Genomic DNA, 20,896 nt, shown 5'->3' with positions numbered 1-20,896 from the left:
TCCACCTGTTGCTGATCCTAACCTATATTCATAAATATGACTAAATACTACATTCCTACATGATTGGTAATACTCTACACCAGGGCTGAATGTTTTTAAGAAGAAATTGTATTGCAATATTCCTAAAAGATATTGCGATTTTGATTCAATTTGCATTTTCCTTGAAACCCAGGGTCAGCCAAGTCCTTTTCCCGTCTTTAATTTGGCCTAACAAGCATTTGCGTGATCATAAGTCCTGTAGTATTTGGTGCATTCATTCAAACGTTTCCAGTATAGCTGTCTTTGAAAGGTGGACTAGAAGCTCAATTGCTCGCCATTCAATCACGTCATTGCGTGAGAAAGGAATTGAGCCCACAGTAATGATCTTAATGATGACGTAGTCATTCATATTTGCATGTACTGCAAAATAAAAAAGGGATGGATGGAGGATAAAATAATCTTTAAAACATTTCTTTCATACCTCATCTGCAATTGACCTGGGCCTTCTGCCAAGTGACGAGCCATCATTGGAGTATAGGACATTCATCAGACATGCTTCATATCAATATAACAACATTCCCATGAGCATTTATTGACTGAAAGTTAATGGAATTCAACAATACATTAATCTTACATTTTCCCGCTGGAGCTCGTCCCGGATGATTTGGGGCACGTTCGAGTGCTTCATAGGAGGAAAAGTGCTATGCAAATGAAGGGTCATTCACTAGTGCATTGCAGGGCACACAAAGAAAACAATCATTGACATTCATGGACAATTTAGAGTCTTCAATGAACCCAATATGCATGCTTTCAGACTGGAAGCATCTGGAGAAAACCCCCATATGCAAGAAGTGAGGCAGGTGTGCTAACTCGCTGCGCTGCCTGCTGAATAAAGTAGCCATGATGAGAAACAGAATTAAATGGCTCCCTCAATAGAAGTAAGTTTGAATCTTTGATGCAGCTTTGCTCATTTAGATCGTGAGGTGGCCACTTGTAGTTGAAGTGAAACAGCTGACTTGGAATTGAAAAAGCTTGAATGATTGAATCAAAACATGACACAATCAAATAGAAAGTGGAAGTCCCTGAATGTCTGCCGACAACTGTGGCTAGATACAAGTAACCATGGCAACAACCTTTGCGAAACGATTTCGGATGGCAACATCATAAAGGCTTAAACGTTCCATGAATCGTGAGTGACCAGTGAGCGGCGTTACTGTGAGTGAAAAATGTTTTGTCGGGTGCTTAATATTGACTTCCTAGAAAAATTGGCAAGCACAATTGGTTGGTATTTCAGTGAAAATATGGGCGGATTTCCACTTGTTGCTCTCTTTCCTCTCCATTTTCGAAAAGGCCACGCAAAGGTCATGCAGTGAGATGTTCACTCTAACACCAAACACGACTTTGAGAGTGTTGTGTTTATCAATACATGTACATATTGCGTGTATTCACAAAATATATAGCGCCGTGACGCAGTCAATCTGATCGATTTCTGTCCATCCAATAGGAAAGCGCCCAATCTTGTTGTTGCGTGTAGTCCTCCTTGTCGGATAGTGGCGCTGTTTTCTTTTCTCACTGTCAAAACAACAAGAAAACGCCGGTCCCTTTAAGCCTCTCACGTGGGTCTGTTGGCTCGGACTGTCTCGCGTGCTGGAAGCGGAGGCTAACTCATTGCTCCTTTCTTTGCCGTCTTCAACATCATCCCGGTTTCATTGATGTTAGCATGAGAACAAGCATTAGTCATAGGCAACGTCTTAGCGAGCGACATATACGCCAAGTTTCGTTTGAGAAGCGTCACTTGTTCGAAGGCTGAGGCAGCCACGACGGGAGGACAACGCCGGTAACTTTTCCCCTTGTCCATTTTGCTGACACCTCGACCAAATGGTGACAATGACAGAAGAACTTGAGCAAATCCTCCTGCGAATGACACAGCCGGACAATGCCGTCATCCAGCAGGTAAAGCAGTGGAATGATCACACAAGCAAGTGACTTAACCGTTTGATGTCAACTGGAATGTCCTCCGCAATGGCATCTTGGTTGCTATGGATACGCTTTTGTTAGGACAATGTCAAATGTTGTGCTGTGTGCTCCCCTTAAGGCCACGATCCAGCTGAAGCAGCTTTTCAAAGAGCCAGCCATCATTCCTGCCCTTTGTGCTGTCATGAGAGGCTCCTCAAACCCTCAGGTATGTACGTGACTGACTGCCCACTTGCAAAGTATTTCTGTGACATCTCCAAAGTGTCTCCTATGAGGCAGCTTTATGGTCACCCCACAACAATAATACTTTTTTCCACATGTATAATGCATGCGTTTCTTCTTCTTCTTGTGTCCACCAGGTCCGTCAGTCCGCCGCAGTGATGCTCCGGCTAAGGGTGAAGAAACAATGGAGAAAGATAAGCCCACCTGACAGAGAGAGGTTACATTCACTGACTTTTACAATAGCAGAGAAAAAGAAGTGATGTCACCTCTGACCTCTTTTCACACAGCCTCAAGGCGGTGGTGCTGCAGGCATTCATGCAGGAAACGGAGTAAGCTCCCTGTTTGTTACACACAACCATTTCACTTTTTTCTATCTCTAAAATAAGCTGACTTGACTTGTTGTTCCAGACACCAAGTGCGGCACTCGCTCTCCCAGTTATGCGCCATGATGGTCAAACACGAGACTCCCGACAGCTGGCCTGCCCTGCTGGAGCTCCTCAATCAAGCAACCAAGAGTGCCAACCCACATGACAGACAGGTTGAGCGACTAAAGTCACGTCGAAAATGGACGCCTTCTCTCAAGACACGCTGCTTTCTCATTCATGCAGGTTGGACTGCTGCTTCTGAACAAGGTGATGGAGTCCAACCCGGAGCCTTTCCATCCTCACTACAGCCAGCTTCTGCAGCTCTTTAGCACCGTGCTACAGGACCACAGCAACCCGACAGCCTTGTATTACTGTATCCTCAGCCTTACGGCCATGACAGTTTACACTGGCACCCAACATATGGTAAGAACAATGTTAGCGGTCTTTAGCGGGCGTCCAAAATCCAGTTCCAGTTTTTTTTTTCCCAGGGGTGAATTGTAGCATTTTTAATACAGTTCTATATGTGAATGAATAAGTAACAAAGGTGGCAAATCTTTTTGGATGTTCTCACCCATTTTTAGAACCAGATGCGCTCCATCATCCCGAGTCTGATTGTCGCTCTGAAACACCTTATTAAAGCAGACGAGGTAAACCTATTCGTGTTACCTGATCTTTTTGTATTTCCTTTGAAGTGACTCAACGATATTTCATATGACTTTTTGTTGACGCAGAGCCAAGCTGGTGAGGCGATGGAGGTATTCAACGAGCTGATGGAGAGCGAGGTGTCCATCATTGTACCTCACGTTGCAGACATGGTTGGCTTCTTGTTGGAGGTGGGGAACTCCGTGGCGTCATCAAATTGTGGCCATTTGTTGATGCGTTCTTGCGTTCTGGCCACTAGGTGGGCAGCGACCCCACGCTGACCGACTCGCTTCGTGTCAAAGCCCTCTCTTGCGTTGCCTTTCTCATCAAGTTAAAGAGCAAAGTAGGCAGCATACAATGAAAGATACAAGAGAAGACAAGTCGCTTGCTGACTTTATTTTGCCCTCTTGAACGCCGTAGACGGTGCTGAAGCAGAAGCTGCTGCTTCCCATACTGCAAGCCATCTTCCCCATTTTGACAGCCGAGCCCCTCCCCGGTGAGCACGACCCGGAGGATGACGAAGATGACGACGGAGATGGCACGGACGATGGCAATCCCAAACATTGTGCCGCTCAGGTTTGTCTGCGCTCCAATCTACAATGTGGAGTCGTCAAGTAAAAGCCGTATGATCACTTGCTAATGAATTAAACACAGGTCATTGACACCATGGCACTCCATATGCCCCCGGAGAAACTCTTCCGTGAACTGGTAAGTCGAACCTTTTTTTTTAATTGACACACATTGTCTTCAAAATGTCTTGGTAGAAAAAAAAGGTAGGTTCTTTCGTAAACGTCAACAAAAACGCAAGTCCTCCCTCCCTCCCTCCTTTCGAGCTACTTCATTTGGCCCTCCTTCCTTTTATTTTTTTTTGCAATGTTTGATTTGATCCCACAGATGCCACTGACTCAGACCTGCCTGACCAGTGATAAGCCCTACCAGAGGAAAGGGGGCCTCATGTGTCTGGCTGTGCTCGCTGAAGGATGTGCAGATCATATCCGCAACAAGTACGTATGTCCAATTTCAAATGGAGGAGCCATGGCTGAAGCGTGACTTGAATGCAGGATGCTGTCATCGGTGCTGCAGACGGTCTGCCAGAGTATTTCGGATTCCAACCAGGTGGTGCGCAGCGCCGCTCTGTTCGCGCTGGGACAGTTCTCGGAACATTTACAGGTGACCCGTTACGTTATATCGTGCTTGTTTTGTTCCATTAGCATACCCGCTCTGCTCTGTGTGTGTTGAAACATTTGAACCTCTATTTCACAGCCTGAAGTTAGTAAACATTGTGAGGAATTGATGCCTTTGCTCCTCGGCTATCTTTCGTCTTTAAACCACACCAAGGTTGGCCACGTCACTAAGGCCTTTTATGCGCTGGAGAATTTCATGGAGAACTTAGGTAAGCGATGAACAGTGGTGCGATAAAGTCCGAATTTGGCTTTCTAAAGCAATCGGAATAGCCTCAGTGGATTTTCCGAGACGTATTTGAGGAAAAAATGGTTGTTTCTTGTCAAACAGGAGCAGATATTGAGCCCTACCTTCCCACCCTGATGGACACCATGTTGTCGGCCCTCAACAGCACCGACAGCCTGAAAATCAAAGAGCTCACTGTATCTGCCATCGGCGCCATCGGTGAGCTGCGCTTTTTTTTTTTTTTTTTTACACATCTGTCCAAATAGCTTTTAGGCATTTTACTCTGTCATCATGCTCATCCTATCTTGTAGCCTATGTGTAGTGTGCAAGTGCTCATTTGATATCTCCCATCAGCCAATGCTGCCAAGGAGCTGCTGGTTCCTTACTTTCCCCCGGTCATTGAAAGCCTGAAGGCTTTTCTCACAGCCACCACCGAGGAAATGAGGTCGCTGCAAACTCAGTCTTTAGGTAAGTGGACTCACCAAACCACAAGGGCCCCTATCTGCAAATGTTTTTAAAACTGGCTAACTTTTTTTTTTCTTAGACACGCTGTCTGTGCTGGCTCGAACCATCGGCAAAGAGGTCTTCAGTCCTCTGGCTGCGGAATGCGTTCAACTGGGTCTCAAACTCACCGACTCCATAGATGACCCGGACCTAAGACGCTGCACGTATGTTGATCCTTGTTGCTTTTGATTGGCCCTCAATAAAGTAAGGTTGACGGCCACACATCCTACCCCCCCCCCCCCCCCCCAATCAGGTACAGTCTTTATTCATCAGTGTCCACAGTCAGCCCAGACTGCCTGACTCCTCATCTCACTCCGATCACAACAATCATGCTACTTGCCCTCAAGTCCAACGAAGGCATCACGGTACGACCCACTCCAGTGTGATCGATCCTTTACGGGAAGTGTACTTCTAAATTGTCGACCCTTCTCAGGCGCACCTGGACGAGGTTGCCCTGCTGGATGACGACGACGACGACGAGGGAGCGAAGGATTCGGAAGAGATTGCGGACGACGAGCCCGATATGGATGTCCACGATGCCGCAGGGTATAAACCTCCTTTTTTTGAAACATGGTACGTCATCAAAGAATCCTGCCCTTATTATTTATCTCTGGTGTTAGATTCAGCGTGGAGAACGCCTACATTGACGAAAAGGAGGATGCCTGCGACGCACTGGGGGAGATTGCCTACAACACTGGGTATTATTATTACATCATTGTCAATCCTTAAAAGCAATCATTACAATAATAATTCAATAATAAAGCAATAATTCATTTATCCTTTGGCTATACCAGAAAGGCCAATCTCCAAGCACTTCGACATTTTCAATTATACCTGCAGCCTCAATGATTACAGTACAGTAAAGATATTACGGATATTACATGCACAATGTCCATGTCGCTGTCTGTCTGTCTGTCTCCGTATCTATCTATTTATCCTGTCCGTTTTTTTAAACAGTGCTGTTTTCCAGCCCTTCTTAGAGTCCAGCTTCCAGCAGGTTTTGGAAATGAGAGATGTAAGGTCCTCTATACGCCGCCGGCGCCTTGCCTTCCACTTTTTGATGCTTATTTGAATTCCTCCTTGTCCAGTACCCCCACGAGGATGTCCGCAGGGCAGCATTTGGAGCAATGGGCCAATTCTGTCGGGCACAGCACAAGGTTTGGATGGAGAATCCCACCGACGTCAATCACCAAGGTACTACACTATGTATAAAAAAAAAAAAACGACTTCATGAGGGGTACCGAGAATTACCAAGAATAAAAAGTCTCACCGTGTTCCTCCCCTCGGCAGCCTTGTTGAAGATATTGGATGTGGTGATTCCCAGCTTTCTGGAGGCCGTGCGCACCGAGCCCGAGCGCCAAGTTGTGATGGGTATCCTGGAAACTATGAACAGTGTCATAAAGTCGTGCAAGGAGAAAGTTTTCAAGAACCCCACTCGCCTCAAGGAGATCAGCACCGTCATCCGTGACGTTTTGAAAAAGAAGGTGAGAAGGAGACCATCACCTGACCATGGAAATGATGGTTTGAGTTGACAAGAGCATTTTTCCTCCCTGTTTCCAGACCGCATGTCAGGACGGCGATGAAGCTGATGACGACGACCAAGAGGTTGGCTCTCAGCATCTTCGACGATACTTCCTGCCGTGTGTGTGACTCTTGCGCTTGTTTCAGGCAGAGTACGACGCCATGCTCCAAGAGTTTGCAGGTGAAGGGATCCCCCTCCTGGCCGCTTCGGTGCCGGCCGACAGCTGTGCTCCTGTCATCTTTGACCTGCTGCCTCTCATCTTGAGCAAAACTGTGAGTTGGCAGCGACTCGCCGGTTGCAAACAACCAAACCCTTTGGTTGCACATTTTCAGTGCAATATATCCATCTTCTTCTTCTTCTCCTCAAAAGAAATCATCATGCACCGAGGCAGAGAAGTCCTTTTCTCTGGGTACCCTTGGAGAAATTCTGCAGGCTCTGATCCACTCGTCCGGAGGTCGGGAACTGGCGGGCCAACTGTCCAGTCGTCTCTTTCCAGTCTTGGTGGCCGGAGTGAAAGAGAGTGACGCCGAGGTCCGCAGCAACAGTGTCTTTGGACTGGGATGCCTCGCCCAGGCTGCCGGGCCCCTCGTAGCCTCGTATCTTTTTTCACTTGTATGTTGGACAGTGAGTTAAATGCTACACCTGGACAAATGTTTCTTTAGCAAAGTCCGTCTCAGAAATTATCCCACCATGCTGGGCGTCTTCTCCAACTTGCTGTCTAAAGAGGCCGACCCCAGAGTGATTGACAACTTGTGCGCGGCACTCTGCAGGATGATTTTAAGTAACGTGGATGTCGTCCCATTGGAGCAGGTGAGCCACTTCACGTCTCGTGCGTGCTCCAAATAGTCACCGTCTTCTCTGGCAGGTTGTCCCAGTTCTGGTTGCCCGTCTTCCTCTCAAAGAGGACTTGGAGGAGAACAAGACTGTGTTCAGCTGTCTGGCCATGCTCTACTCGCACAGTCCTGCTCTGGTAGCGTACATTGGAAAAAAAACTTCATCAATAATATGGCCAAAAAGATCACACAATTTTTTTTGCCTTCCAGATTGTGAAGCTAATGAAGCCCATCGTTGATTCATCTTGTCACGTACTCAGCAACAAGGAAGTGGATAAAGGTAAGCATTGAAGCGGCTACTGGACGTCAACATCAAAACCAACTTTTTGACACTTCCATCCTTTGTCATTGCGCAGAAACACAGACGATTCTGGCCACGTTGTTAAAACAATTCACTAAGCAGCACTTGGCAGACTTCCAAGCGGCCGTGAACTCGCTTCCCGGAGAGGAGCAGGCTAAGATCAGCGCTGTCATCAGCACGGCTTGATGGCAAGTTGCGTGGTGGTGGTGGACAGTCAGGCAGGCAGCCAGAGTGGTTACTTTTTATAGTTACAAAAAACAACAACAACAACTCATTGTCCCACTGCTAACATTTGCTCTTCTTGTCAGAATTGACTCATCATTTATTTGTCATTTCTGATCATAACATTTATTTGGTCAGCAACTTTCTTTGGAATACGAAGTGAGCTTTCAGAGCTCAAATAACCGAGATGATGAAGCTCCAGCTCTCTAGGTGCTATTTATGGAGCACTTCGGTCACACTATATTTGATTTGGAAAATACATGAATTTGAAATGGCTGGCAAGATTGTTGCAGAAATAGTCCAGCATAATAGATCCTGATGATTTATTGACCTTTTCGAAACCATTCATCATATTAAAGGTAGGTGGCTGCCATCATGATGTCCATCACGTTGCACCATTTCACATCTCAAGTTGCTTTTGCCACATGGATGACGGTGACTTACTTGCGAGCAGAGATGGATGAGCAACTTGTTTGAGGAAGATTTACATCATACCTTGTATTTTGTAACTTTACAAAATAAAGCCACTTTTTCTCAATGTTTTCATTGACTGGCCATTTTTTAAACGTTTTTAACGTGTTTAGGAAGGGCCTAGTGGACAGAAAAAAGTCTTATCACAGCCTGCCAACAAGTGAATAAAGACAGAAGTTAATAAAAGAACTTTGGTGCGCAATATTAGATGATATATATAAGAACATACGTATAAACACGCCCCCAACTCTTGGGTGCGTGGCACGGTCCTAATGTCCGTTATGTATTTAAATATTTATTTGGAAAACTACGCAAAGTCAAATAGGCCTCTGTGTTAAAAACAAGTTACTGCTTTCTGTGTTGACTGCCACTGTAACTATTTTGAACCCGTTCAAAGAGAGAGAGAGAGAGGAGCGTGTGTGACGTCACGGCTCCCTTTTCTAAGAGATGAATGATTGGCCGCGCCCCTCTTGCGTGCCAGCGTGAGGCAGGAAGGGAAGGGAAGGGAAGCGAAGCGAAGCTGAAGGAACCAACCGCCTATTCAAGTCCAAAGAGACCAGAGGAGTCAAGACGGCGGAGTCAGTTGCAAGCTCGACTCCCGCAAGAGCTGCTTGTCGGCCACGTTGTTGTGTCCCGTCTTCAAAATGGCTTATCACAGTCCTTACAGAGCTCCTCCGCATATAAACAACCCTCCGGATCAGAGCTTTTTGTGGAATATCTTCCAGAGGTGAGTACAAAAGAGGCCTGACTCGGCTGTTTTCACTTGAAAGCTCGCCTTGTCCCTTTTAATTTGGAGCTCAAAGTCATTTCGTCGCCTCTTAGTACGCTACTACGGCACGGTGCGTGGAATCCATCCACGTCACTCCAAAGGTCACTTCCCCAGCAGCTTAGTGACGTCATGGGAGTCGCTGATGGTGACACCGTGAGTTCGAGTCCCGCATATGACGGTGTGAATGTATGTGACCAAAAAAAAAAAAAGCTTAGTGACGTCATGCAGCTGCATTGCATTATTGCCATATGACAGGAATTCACCGAACCGAGCTGTCAGTGTAAGGACTATTGAGTTGACGTGATTCATGCAGACAATATTGTCACTTAAAAGATGGCAACATGCTGATGTCTAATAAGATAGATGCATCATGAATTCATGTTGCAGGTAGACGACATTCCTTTACTCCATCGTCTTATGTAATACTGCAGATGCACAGCTTTGTTTCATTGGAATGCTGCAGGCTTTGCAAGACACACAAATTATTAATGTGTGGTGCAACCCTCCTTCCTTCAGAATCCGTTTTTGTGCATGCATTTGGAGTCACAGTATCAAGACACTTGGTCATTCCTCGCATGAGTGTGCCGCTTCATCTGCTGCCCCTCTCACGGAGGAGCATTTCTGGGATTTCCTCAGTCACGTGATCAATAGAGCTTAGTTGGGGTGGCTGGCTGGCTGGCTGGCTGGCCTCTTTCATACACACAAAATAAGGGGGTGTTGGACTTGATGGAAAAGCCATTCATGATCTCCTCCACATTGCTTTTTTGTTATTTTTTGCAGCCACCAGTCAGTCACACAAGCTTTTCCATGAAGTTGGTGAGCAATGGAAGAAGCAGATCACCCTTTTGAAAACATGTGGCCTAGTGGGGAATGTGATATGGAAATTGAACACCAAAATAACATTTAATTGTCAGAATGTAAAAAGAGGCAACTTCCAAGTGGTTCTCTGATGACAAGAATAGGCATCTGTCAGGGGATTCAAAGCCATATCAAAGACGTGCGGTGCTAAATTCCCTCTTTCCATTTATCTTCATGGCCTTGAAGTATTCTCATTCAAATGTTGACTGTCGTTGGGATTTTACGAGCGCATTAGTGTCTGAGTGGTAAAGCGCAGTGTGCTCCATATCGAATCATCCAATTATGGTTGTCCGTCAATGCTTCAGGCATGAAGCAGCTGATGTCGTCGTCCATTTTGTGGGAAGAAGGTTGCGCTGGGTTCAAAAGTTGCAGCACAGTCCCAGCTTTGACTTTGCTTGTCACTGTTTGGCCAAGGTTGGGTTATGAGCACCAATCAAGACTTGGCCTCAGCTCCACAAAGCACTCCTTCATGGAAATGTTTTCCTTCCCAAAGACACCAATGCTTGCTTTATTTGTGCCACGGATGGCCAGACATGAAGTGTCACACCTACGAGTGGAAAGTATGAACTGGGCCGGCTTGAGGTTTTTTTTTTTTTTTTTTTTAATTTCCCCACCTCCTCCCCAACCGCCTCTACTGGAATCCAGAATGTTTGTTAGGAAAACACTGTTGCTAAGGAACATGTGAGTCACATTTTGGTCAGGCAGCCTCACTGAACTATGAGGCCCATAAGCTGTGTTAATCATTGAATCAGTCAGCTGATGATTGCTCATGAGACTGGCACAGTTTCAACACTTTGGCCGACCGACTCTCGGATGATGTCATGTGCATATTCGTTCCTTCAAGTGCATCTGACTACGGTGTGGGCAGGAGGAGAATGTTTCAAGCGGGTTGCCTTCAGCAATTTGTGCCAGAGTGTGAAGTTGTTCATGCAGGTGATATCTAATGAGTTCTTTCGTGTCCTCTCTCCGCAGGGTGGACAAGGACCGCAGTGGGGTGATATCAGACTCGGAGCTCCAGCAGGCCTTATCAAATGGTACACTATTTTTGTTTTTTCCAAACCTGCCACTTTGACTTTCATCACCTTTCATTTATTATGATTATTAATGATAATAAATAATAGCCATGTTTACAAAGAAAAAGCTATTATGACTTCCATGAATCCAAATAATTTCTACAAACAATCTGAGCATTCTAGCAGCCGTATGTACCAAATGTGTGTGAGCGTGGGTGTACATGCACTGCGGTCACATCACCTTTTTTTTTTTTCTTTCCTGTAGCCCACCCGCACATACACCTCACTCACCGTGTGAGCGAGTCTTGTGTCCAGCATAGAGAGTGTATTGTCCTACTCACCTTTCCCCGAGCTGGAAAAGCGTGAAGCATCGATGTGATTGAATTGCTCACAGCGTGGCGTTTTTTTTTTTGCCTCTAAATCAAATGTTGAATTCTGCATCATTTCCACAAGCATCCTTGTTTCATCATTTTCTGAATGACTGGCCAAATGTTGACATTTTGGAACAACTCCTTTAATTTCTTCATCTCCCTTTAACTCATCAGGCACATGGACACCGTTCAACCCCGTGACTGTGCGCTCCATAATATGTAAGTACCTGCTGATGTGGCGTCTTACCTCTACAAAACGGGCTGTTGTACTCTTGTTTGGGTGTTTGGTCGCCATGGTAACAAACTAACAGACCTTAAATGTGTGTGTTGAGACACTAGTAAGCCTCTCGTGCTAATGAATCAATGCATTGATGGGACAATTGCGTTGTCCTAAACGCCGCCTCTCGCTCTTCCGCAGCCATGTTCGACAGGGAAAATAAGGGCGGCGTGAACTTCAACGAGTTTGCGGGCGTGTGGAAATACATCACAGATTGGCAGAACATCTTCCGGACCTACGACCGGGATAACTCGGGCTTCATCGACAAGAACGAGCTCAGACAGGCACTGACCGGATTTGGTGAGCAGCAAAGTATGCGTGTTTTCTTTTGCCTTGTGTGATGGAGGGTGGCGTTGCTTCTGTCCACAACCCAAAAGGTTGGGTGCTTGGATTTCCTCACTTGGTAACAATTTGCTCAGATCCCAAAAGAGCGCTTGCAACCTTTTGCCGTTTGCAGGGTATCGTCTATCAGATCAGTTTTACGGTACGCTGATTGAGAAGTTTGACCGACAAAGGAAGGGGCAGGTGGCCTTCGATGACTTCATCCAATGCTGTATCGTACTTCAGGTAGCATCGTGACAAAGCATGGAAACGATTTGAATCCGTTCAATAAATCACCTCTTGCTCTCTTCTGCAGAGGTTGACCGATGTTTTCAGGAGGTACGACACAGACCAAGATGGCTGGATCCAGGTGTCATATGAACAATATCTATCCATGGTCTTTAATGTAGTATAATGGCAGCAAAGTGCAGCACAACAAACTGGACAGAACTGTGCCCAAAAAAAAAAAAAGAAGCTACTGGCACTCCCTGGATGTCCGCCACAGTGGTGGACACTACAAGATTTTTTTTCCTGGCGCTACGTCGGGCTGGCTCGCACAAATGTATAGCATTGATCTAAACGATTGACTATCCAAGGTGTGTCAGAAAAGACTGGCGTATATTTCAAACACACAGGGTCTCCCTGATGTCTAGAATGCACATTCCCAGTCTCCAGCACTTCTGGAAGGATTCTTCCGGTCAGTACAGTGGAAGTTTGAAATATATCTTTGGTGACACCAGTCCTGGAACTTTACTGACACATTTTGCATTAGGGTGCTTTTGTGTCTTATTTTTGAAGTTGTCACAAAGTTTCAAAAAATCTTGTAGTGTTACTTGCGGACCAATTTTCATTTATGTATGTATGTATCGAGCACTCCAAATGAGGGATTACGATGGTGCCTTGAGATACGAGTTAAGCAGTTGCCATTTTCTTTTGAACTAAAATCATGTGTATGGAAAACAGCCAAATAATTGCCGAAATAAAGCCTCCGCCAGTTAATTGCTTTTGCTAGTTAGGTTCTGTTTACAGAAAATGTATAGCGACTCAGTCATATACTCGCTCGTATGCTTTGAACAATTATCAGTGCCATATTGATGAGAGGAGTTGAGATGTTATGAATCCCACCGACGTGCTAGGCCAAAACATGTCTGTGTAATACAATTGCCTACTGTGGGATTCATAAAAACACACCTCGATGATCCTCATTCTTATCCTGACCCAGGTGGCAAATGGAGCAGCTTTTTTTGTTGTGTTGGGACCAGAAAAAAAGCAATCATTACTGTATTAAAAAACAAAACAAAAAAACATTTGTGTTATTTTTCATGAGTGTTTTAAGTTAGCCTTATTAAACTTGTATCTCAAGGGACCATAATATCACTATTGACAGTGTCTTTTTTGTCAGCCTGTCTGTTATTGTCATTTTAATCTCAGATTTAACGAGAAAGCATTGTTAATATAGTCCATCGCATGCTATTCAGGGTTAACCCTCAAGTTGTCGCATGCTCTTACACTTTTTCCTCGTCTCTTTCCTTCAGTTTAAAGCCTTGTTTACAAATACTGTGAAAGCAGTTCTGCTTGAAAATTGACATGCCAGCTTACATGCCATATTTTTACAAATTTAGTTTTTTAACATCAAATGCTATTATTGGAAGAGGCTGACCTTAACGCCATAGGTATTGCTTATTTTTGTGTGCATGATGCCTTAAAGAATAAAAAAAATTGCAAATAAGTGAATTCTTTAATTAAAAAAAATGGACAAATGTGTCGTGTGTATTTTCTTGGAGATGCTGCGCAACCACACATAACTAATGCAACTCGGCGCAATGGCGCCCACTGCTGGTTATTTGGAATTCTTACCACTGCAATGCACCACGGTAGTCCAGCATAATTCAACAAAACAAAATGAAACATGACGTGATAAAAACAGGGTTAAAAAAAATGAACATAAATGTCCAAACAAGAGACAAAATGTTAAAAGGGGTTTTAATCCTTTTCAAAGTTCTAAATTGTCCAATTAAGGACAAAAGGAACTTTCGTCTCATTACCATCATTTCCATAGGGACCTGTGAATGTGTGACACACTCCCCGCCGCAGCTCACGTCAAAATCATTTAAAGTAGTGCCTTTTAATTTCATCGGGATTGTTTTCATTCAAAGTTGTACTCCTTCTTCTGTAAGGCATTTAACAATGGTTCTAACATTTGCTCGAACGAGTGTGTATCGAAATAGTCTGCCAATCAAACACCTGGCGGCAGTAAAGTTCTTCTGCAGCACAACGCAAGGTACAAAAAACATGTATGTTCTGATCACCGTTGCTATTCCATCTGTATCAGGTTTGGGGGGTCCAATCTGTGCTCCAGCCCTCCCTCTGCACGTCCCTGAAACATGCATGTTGAAATGATCAGGCTGTCATGCCATTTCCAAATACAAAGGAGAGGGGAAAAAAAAGGGGATTGTTTTTTTCATTTCTCTGACAACTATCATTTGAAATCCTCTGAATGAAGATAAAGCTCACCCAGTTTGGGATCAATGAAGCAGTTCTAGTCACGAAAAGATATTTTTAAAATTGACAATTATGCATGTAAAAGTTTCCATCCATTCATTTCCATCCGTCTGTCCGACCTTTGTGAGGAAAAGCGCTTCCGATAATGGATGGATTAACATTTATACTCTGGTTTTAGAAAAATCACCGATAACTACGAGTGCTCCAATCGATCCCTACGCAACCATACAACAAATAAGCTATGCTTTCAGTTTTTCAGGAGGTCAATTTGTGATCCATGCGATATCCTTCTCGATCATCAACCGCAGGACAAAGCGTGGTGTCGGAGCGCAGGGGGCCTGTGCTTAGTGTGGCCATCAACCGTCCTGAGGTGCGCAATGCGGTGAACCAGGAGACAGCGAGGCATCTGCTGAGGGAGCTGGAGGCCTTTGAGCGTGAGCCGGCCCTAAGTGTGGCTGTTTTGCATGGCATAGGTAAGATTCACAAGGACGTTTGTATACGCAATACCCATTGACTTTTCACGGCATCCATTTCCAGTCGTAGGTAGATCAAATTATAATAAAGATAACTTACTGCTACACGGAAACCTTTTTGTGCACGTGTGTTGCTGCGCCTTTAGATGTCGCTGCACTCAAGGCGTCAGCACGCCTCCAAAAAATTCATCCCATCCACAATGCTTTCAACCTGGAGCAAGTGTCTGCACCTGGAGAGAGACAGCATTTTGGCAACTAAGAGAAATATAAGCTACTTTGAGTCCACACAATATAGCTGCTCTGTAATGGGATTTTAATAGACATGACGGACGGTTAGTATTTCAGCGGGAAGGGCTGCTGACCTTCGGGGGGTGATTAGCAGCCTGTCTGTGCAATGGGATGACAAGCAAGGAGACTCCACTCTGGATGTTGTGCTTTCAAAACATAAGGAATCCATTTTGTTCAAATTAGCACCAATCGTTTTCATTGGCTTCATTAAAAAGAAAAAATGGGAATGATTGCTCCCTGCAGGTTCTCAGTATTCTATTCAAAGTGTCGGGAGCTCCGATTTCTGTGAGTTTGCGGTCAGGTCCAATCCAAATGTCAAGCCGTTGCAGTTAAGCTCAACTGACGACGATCTACTCGGAATGTTTTACATTTCTTGTATGCAGTCGGGCAGCGACCAGAAGACAAAGCAAAAATCTATCCAAATTGCAGAGCACAGACTTTGACTTAGCAGCTGCCGCACTTTCTAATTTGGCCGTCTCTCTTTGCAGGAGGACATTTCTGCGCTGGGTATGATCTGAAAGAACTGGCCAATGGCACGGCCTCGCTCAAATTGGAGCAAGATGTCACCAAAGGTCCCGGGCCAATGGTGAGGAACTAAGGCTCTGTGCGTCCGATTGTATCTCCAACCTAATAAAACGAGTCATCCTTTAAAGATGTTTGATGAACGAACATAACATGTGGTTTTCCTTGCAGGGTCCCTCCCGTTTACAGTTGTCCAAGCCCCTCATAGCAGCGGTCAGTGGATTTGCCGTGGCTGGGGGACTGGAACTGGCTCTGCTAGCCGACCTACGAGTGGTGGAGGAAAGTGCCGTCATGGGGGTCTTTTGCCGCAGGTTTGGTACGTCGTCACTTTTTTCTTGGTCTTGGGAGGAGTCTCAAAAGCGAGGCTGCACAAAGGAGGCCTCGACGTCGTCGGCGGTCTCATTCCAGGAACAGCTCATTGTTTCTATTTTTCGTCCGGGTCGCTGCGTTATCTCCCCAGCTCGGCTCGTGTGTCATATGCGGCCGCCCGCCCGCCCGCCCGCCTGACCTCGTCGATAAGTAGAGGAGGAAGCCGCTGAATGCAAGGCCAAACAAGGGCTTTTATGGATGTCGCGCCACTTCCTCCTAAACAAGGCCTCTCATTCCGAGCGGTTCCTGTTCGCATCTCTCATTGATGTGCCTAAAATAAAAGTAGGGCGTGGAGAAATCAAACTGCTGTTCACTAATTTACTGGCAGCTTTTGATTTTGAGTGTCAACACCAAGCGGCGGCCTGTCATTTTAGCGGAGAGGCCGGCCGTCGTGCCCTTGTCTGCCCTTCTGTCGCAGCCTACTTATCAATCAATCAAAAATATCATGTCGTTTTTGCCCACTACACAGTCGTCCAATCTACAGCAAAGTCTTTCATTAGCGGACGCGCGGCTAACTTAAGCGGATGTTGAAAAGCTGAAATCCTTTGGATCCTATGGTATTGAATGTTAAGCATGCCTTAGCTCTATCAAATGCTCAAATCAGCATTTAAATGAGACACGGCGTGATTTCAACCAGAGTCTGCCAAGTTTTTATCATTTGTAAGTTTTCACCAAAGAATGTCAAAGACCTATTATTAAGACACATTTTAATTTGCCACCAAATAGATCCACCCATAAAACGAAAGCAAATTTCCCTGGGCATTTTCAGCAAAGCCAATGTTATTTAAAGACAAGGTTTCCTCGTGATCATTTTCTTTTAATGGTGGTTACTGTTTTTGGACCGGATACAGATGGCAATAACTGCAGGGAATCCCTGATAGATAAAAAAAAACTGGACTCTGATGTGGGCCAATAGCAAGCTTTCTGGCACTCGATTGCCTGATCCGTCTTGCGGCTGGCTGGCTGACTGGCTGGCTGGCTTCCTTCCTTCCTTTCTACTGGGGGGAAATAAGTAGGAGATGCTTGTGTCAGTTACGGTTGTGGTGTCTGCGACTTGCTGAATTTCTCGAGAGCTGAAATTGAAACCCCTGTGCGCGTTTGCGCGATTCCTGAGGTTCTTTCTGAAATACTTGATGTTCAAGGACTTTCTAAAATGGCAAGGGTGTTGTTGGAGCTCTTTACAGCGCACCTGACCCCAGCTGACCCGCAGCCTCCCGCTGCCTCCTGCTCAGAACTAGCGCTTGCTTGAGATGTAAGCCATATGTTACTAGGATGGAAGAACACGCACGGCGTGCAAAGCTGATGTCATTTTGACCCATTGCGTCATGTCACTTCAAAAGCACTCGTCGTCGTTGTTGTTGTTGTTGAGGTGGTGTTTTCAAATGAACATTGGCTGGAAGCTATCATTCATTGTGGTCCCTTAACATTGGGAGATGTTTTTTTCCAAACTTTGATGTGGTTGAGGACGCCAGCAGGACCAGCAGCAAAGCAAAGCAAAGCAAAGCAAAGCAAAGCGTGCATCCCGTTTCTCATTGTGTTTTTTACAGTCTGCTGCTGCTGCTGCTTCCGCTGAGTGTGGTCTTCACTGGTGGGGCCCCAAAAATGAAAAAAGATGTTGCTGGTTTTCTTTGATTGGCCAGGTCCACTTGGTGGGAATTGACTGGACTGTTTCTTACACGAACCAATTAAAGATGAAGACAATACATACAGAAGTGGAATACAAATCTGAAATCTGGCAAAAAGAGAAACTTTGAGCCGAAAACTTTGAAATAAAACCTCCAACAACAACAGCACTAAAATAATAAGGATTTACAAGCTGTCAATACATAAATGGGATGAGTGCCATTCAAGCAAAACAAATCCAGAGAAGTACTTTGAGAATGCAAAGGTCTGAGCGCTGCCAGATTAGCACCGTTGGCAAGGCTGATGAATTTCAAACAACATCAAGGCCACCCTGACGTTTGTGGACAAAAGCGGCCATCTGATAACATTCCTGCAAAGATCAGCTTATCAGTAAGTTAGGTTGAAGGCTTGTTGAGGGCTGCTGGTGCCGTGGATAAGGTTAAGAGGGATCCTTCCGCTTGCTGATAGCCATGGAGCCTGCCAGCAGCTGCCCCAGACCTGCCCGACTGTTTTTTCTCCACAGCCGCTGCTGCAAGTGTGTATAGTGCTTCCCGCCATTTCCCAACGCTTGTGGCGTATATCCGTATGTATAGGATCACACTTTTTCATGGAGGGAGGGGGGGGGGTGATGATTCGGGGTTATGAAAACACGCTTGGCACATGTGCTCTCAATAAGGAACGCCTTTGACTCACTGAGGGATTGGGCAACCTTTCTCGTGTGTGTGTGTGTGTGTGTTGGTTCCACTTCCAGCTGGTACTATTTAAATATTGGGGAAACATGCCTAAAGTGTAGCACACCTTGCGCTGTAATATTCCCCACCTCCACTCTCTTCCTTTTGGGCTCTGCTGGAGACAGGAACATTACAAATGTGTCCAGGGGGACTCAAAACAGCAAGAAAAAAAAGAAAGAAAGAAAGCAGAGACCCCGTTAAAGTCTCCAATTCTATTACCTTGACAGCAGTAAGCGCAATTACTGCCATTATGTATGCACCTTTGGAAACCATTTCTGGCCACCATTCGAGATGACGCAAGAGATTTAATTCAGCTTTTTTCTTTTTTTTGTACAGGTGTTTGTCAATCGCATACAATTCAAAATATTGCATTGTACCGCTTAGCCCGGTCTTTTGTTCTTGCAGGAGTTCCACTCATTGATGGCGGCACCGTGAGACTCCCGCGGCTCATCGGTCTGTCCAGAGCTCTGGACCTGATTCTGACCGGGCGGCCCGTCGGAGCACAGGAAGCTCTCGCGTATGGACTGGCCAACAGGGTTGTCCCGGACGGCCAAGGTAGGCATCGGCTATACGCTCCGGCTCACTTCTTCGAACGACAGAGAAGAACACAGACAAAGCACGCACGGCTGAGCGCTTGTAGCAAAATACGGCAACACCACGCGACCTTTCCCAGGCCTTCCTGTATACACGCACACGTCGGACATGAAACATCAATCGCGAGGCGTGGTTTCCTCACATGTGGATGGATGTTCTCTCTTGTGGTGTGGATTTGGCTCCAAGCTCAGCACAGCAACTGAGATGCACATTGAAGACATTTTTGGAGGAGAAAGGAAATGAGTCGAGGTGGTCAGCGTCTATGGCCTGAGCATGTGTGTGTGTGTGTGTGTGTGTGGCAAGCACAGGATTGCAGGCGGCCCTGCAGTTAGCCAAGCAGATCAGCTCCTTCCCGCAAGAGTGCACGAGGGCCGATCGCTCCTCGGCCATCTACAGCTGCTACGACGCGGCCTCCGTCACACAGGTCCGTCCGCCATTCATTTGTGGATTTCGATTGCCATGTCGTTTCATACAATCAGTGAAGAAAATGGCACTTGACACCATTTCAGCTCACAGAATTGGACTTTAAGAGTGACTTTTTATTGGCCCTTCCAGGCGATGCAGTATGAGATTGATCACGGAGCACCAGTCATCTTGTCAGAAGCGGTTGCTGGGGCAACGCAATTTACTACTGGAACTGGGAGAGGAGGAAACTTTTCTTAAGGTGCCCAAGATATTGCTTTTCTCACAGAGTTTCATGACTTGCCAAATAAGCTAGATGAGAGATTCAAAGAAGTAAAAAAGGTTAAGGACCGATAAAAGTAGTTTTCATACAAATAAATGTATCCTGAATGTTGGTTTATGACTTGAAATATATCTTTTCAAAGCACTCCTTGCGCAATCTGCCCATATTTGATTGAATCCAAATGAAACATGCTCATTCAAATGTCATTTCTCAAACTCAATTCCAATTCTCAAAGCACATTTAGTGACATTCACATGATGGCATGTCTGACATGAATTGTGCTTTGAGAATGTGGAGTCCAAAAGATGCGAGTGAGGGAGGGAGGGAGGGAGGATATCCGGTAGCTTTCATGTTAGTTGTCACTCCTCACGTCCAGATAAGATAGACTCCGTCCGAGCAGCAGTAGAGGAGACCCAGAGATCCGGACACCTTTTGGAGCTTATCAGTAGGACCATCAAAATCGGATGTGGCAGCATGAAGACATAACACCGCTTTGGAATGAGGGTTAGAGGGTGGAAAGAATTAGGCGAAGCTCTTTTTCTCACCATGCAGGTTTGGGTGGGACTTTGAAAAAAATGGCTATTTTCATACATATGTATTTCAGTCGACTTTATTTTTTACATTTATCTACTCCATTGCAAAAACAACAATAAGCATAGTGTTAGTTTACTTTGTAGGAAATATTCTTCTCTTGCATCAAGCGCTTTTGATCTTGGTCGTTAGGGGTCGCGCCTCAACTAGGGAACATTTCTTCTGCTTTTCGCTACGTGCGCGAAAGGCTTCATTCGCAGCTGTGCAATCGTTTTTCCACAAACTCTCTCTTAAATCGTCTCTTCAAACGGCCACGTTTTGACGGACGCAATGGTTTGATTTGGGAAAGCACCTGTAGCTTGAGCGGCTGGAGTTGCGTCCCATTCCTCCTCATCATCATCATCATCAGCAGCAGATCAAGCTTATGAAGATGCTGTCAAGAGTGTTTACATGGCTCAAATATGAAAAGGTCCTACTTTGGGCTGAAAGAGCTCCACCTCTCCACAAGTGCGCATGGAGTGGGCGGA

At 45.5% G+C, this 20,896-nt stretch overlaps 3 protein-coding genes and 1 long non-coding RNA gene across 7 annotated transcripts; 3 read left to right on the top strand and 1 right to left on the bottom strand.

The window, feature by feature from the left end:
- Positions 1-1,565: 1,565 nt before the first annotated feature.
- ipo4 (importin 4) lies at positions 1,566-8,509 on the top strand. Of its 2 annotated transcripts, XM_061265284.1 has the most exons (31): positions 1,566-1,932; positions 2,075-2,161; positions 2,313-2,392; positions 2,463-2,504; positions 2,584-2,713; positions 2,784-2,963; positions 3,122-3,187; positions 3,272-3,373; positions 3,442-3,525; positions 3,603-3,758; positions 3,837-3,890; positions 4,077-4,186; positions 4,244-4,352; positions 4,446-4,575; positions 4,695-4,808; positions 4,944-5,057; positions 5,134-5,257; positions 5,347-5,458; positions 5,527-5,639; positions 5,714-5,791; positions 6,051-6,108; positions 6,182-6,287; positions 6,384-6,577; positions 6,654-6,698; positions 6,762-6,887; positions 6,985-7,211; positions 7,293-7,425; positions 7,481-7,585; positions 7,659-7,728; positions 7,805-7,937; positions 8,331-8,509. In XM_061265284.1, exons 1-30 carry the CDS (start codon positions 1,858-1,860, stop codon positions 7,933-7,935), a joined length of 3,255 nt encoding a protein of 1,084 aa, XP_061121268.1. In that variant the 5' UTR covers positions 1,566-1,857; the 3' UTR covers positions 7,936-7,937; positions 8,331-8,509. The 2 variants fall into 2 exon arrangements, with proteins under 2 accessions (XP_061121268.1, XP_061121267.1); XM_061265283.1 differs by having other exon boundaries at positions 1,567-1,932; positions 7,805-8,509.
- A 395-nt stretch (positions 8,510-8,904) lies between these two features.
- Positions 8,905-13,813, top strand: pdcd6 (programmed cell death 6). Of its 2 annotated transcripts, none has more exons than XM_061265304.1 (6): positions 8,905-9,169; positions 11,042-11,103; positions 11,628-11,672; positions 11,872-12,042; positions 12,188-12,297; positions 12,368-13,813. In XM_061265304.1, the coding sequence occupies exons 1-6, from the start codon at positions 9,087-9,089 to the stop codon at positions 12,464-12,466; spliced, it is 570 nt and encodes a 189-aa protein (XP_061121288.1). In that variant the 5' UTR covers positions 8,905-9,086; the 3' UTR covers positions 12,467-13,813. The 2 variants fall into 2 exon arrangements, with proteins under 2 accessions (XP_061121288.1, XP_061121289.1); XM_061265305.1 differs by having other exon boundaries at positions 8,906-9,169; positions 11,872-12,030.
- A 377-nt stretch (positions 13,814-14,190) lies between these two features.
- Positions 14,191-19,983, top strand: zgc:101569 (uncharacterized protein LOC449822 homolog). 2 transcript variants are annotated; one of them, XM_061265299.1, is made up of 7 exons: positions 14,191-14,332; positions 14,805-15,026; positions 15,803-15,900; positions 16,008-16,152; positions 18,965-19,114; positions 19,462-19,577; positions 19,709-19,983. In XM_061265299.1, exons 2-7 carry the CDS (start codon positions 14,831-14,833, stop codon positions 19,814-19,816), a joined length of 813 nt encoding a protein of 270 aa, XP_061121283.1. In that variant the 5' UTR covers positions 14,191-14,332; positions 14,805-14,830; the 3' UTR covers positions 19,817-19,983. The 2 variants fall into 2 exon arrangements, with proteins under 2 accessions (XP_061121283.1, XP_061121282.1); XM_061265298.1 differs by having other exon boundaries at positions 14,197-14,332; positions 14,862-15,026.
- On the bottom strand, positions 14,295-16,013 carry LOC133143440 (uncharacterized). The gene is made up of 3 exons (XR_009710413.1): positions 15,389-16,013; positions 15,127-15,256; positions 14,295-14,428 (listed from the first exon to the last, which is right to left on the bottom strand). It is a non-coding gene; the product is annotated as an uncharacterized LOC133143440 (long non-coding RNA).
- Positions 19,984-20,896: the final 913 nt, after the last annotated feature.

The sequence above is a fragment of the Syngnathus typhle genome, linkage group LG19, assembly GCF_033458585.1.
Source record: "Syngnathus typhle isolate RoL2023-S1 ecotype Sweden linkage group LG19, RoL_Styp_1.0, whole genome shotgun sequence".
Classification (NCBI taxonomy): domain Eukaryota; kingdom Metazoa; phylum Chordata; class Actinopteri; order Syngnathiformes; family Syngnathidae; genus Syngnathus; species Syngnathus typhle.
The sequence above is the reverse complement of the archived record's forward strand: the minus strand, read 5'-3'. Positions and strand labels throughout refer to the sequence as shown.

What these genes read in the sequence shown, in the direction of transcription:
- pdcd6 (XM_061265304.1), top strand. Translation starts at nt 9,087, where the DNA reads ATGGCTTATCACAGTCCTTACAGAGCTCCTCCGCATATAAACAACCCT. An exon ending in CCAGCAGGCCTTATCAAATG is followed by an intron (nt 11,104 to 11,627) that starts GTACACTATTTT and finishes TTAACTCATCAG; the next exon opens with GCACATGGACACCGTTCAAC. An exon ending in GACTGTGCGCTCCATAATAT is followed by an intron (nt 11,673 to 11,871) that starts GTAAGTACCTGC and finishes GCTCTTCCGCAG; the next exon opens with CCATGTTCGACAGGGAAAAT.
- ipo4 (XM_061265284.1), top strand. Translation starts at nt 1,858, where the DNA reads ATGGTGACAATGACAGAAGAACTTGAGCAAATCCTCCTGCGAATGACA. An exon ending in AGCCCACCTGACAGAGAGAG is followed by an intron (nt 2,393 to 2,462) that starts GTTACATTCACT and finishes CTTTTCACACAG; the next exon opens with CCTCAAGGCGGTGGTGCTGC. An exon ending in AGTCCAACGAAGGCATCACG is followed by an intron (nt 5,459 to 5,526) that starts GTACGACCCACT and finishes GACCCTTCTCAG; the next exon opens with GCGCACCTGGACGAGGTTGC.
- zgc:101569 (XM_061265298.1), top strand. Translation starts at nt 14,239, where the DNA reads ATGGTTCTAACATTTGCTCGAACGAGTGTGTATCGAAATAGTCTGCCA. An exon ending in GGTCTTTTGCCGCAGGTTTG is followed by an intron (nt 16,153 to 18,964) that starts GTACGTCGTCAC and finishes TTGTTCTTGCAG; the next exon opens with GAGTTCCACTCATTGATGGC. An exon ending in ACGCGGCCTCCGTCACACAG is followed by an intron (nt 19,578 to 19,708) that starts GTCCGTCCGCCA and finishes TGGCCCTTCCAG; the next exon opens with GCGATGCAGTATGAGATTGA.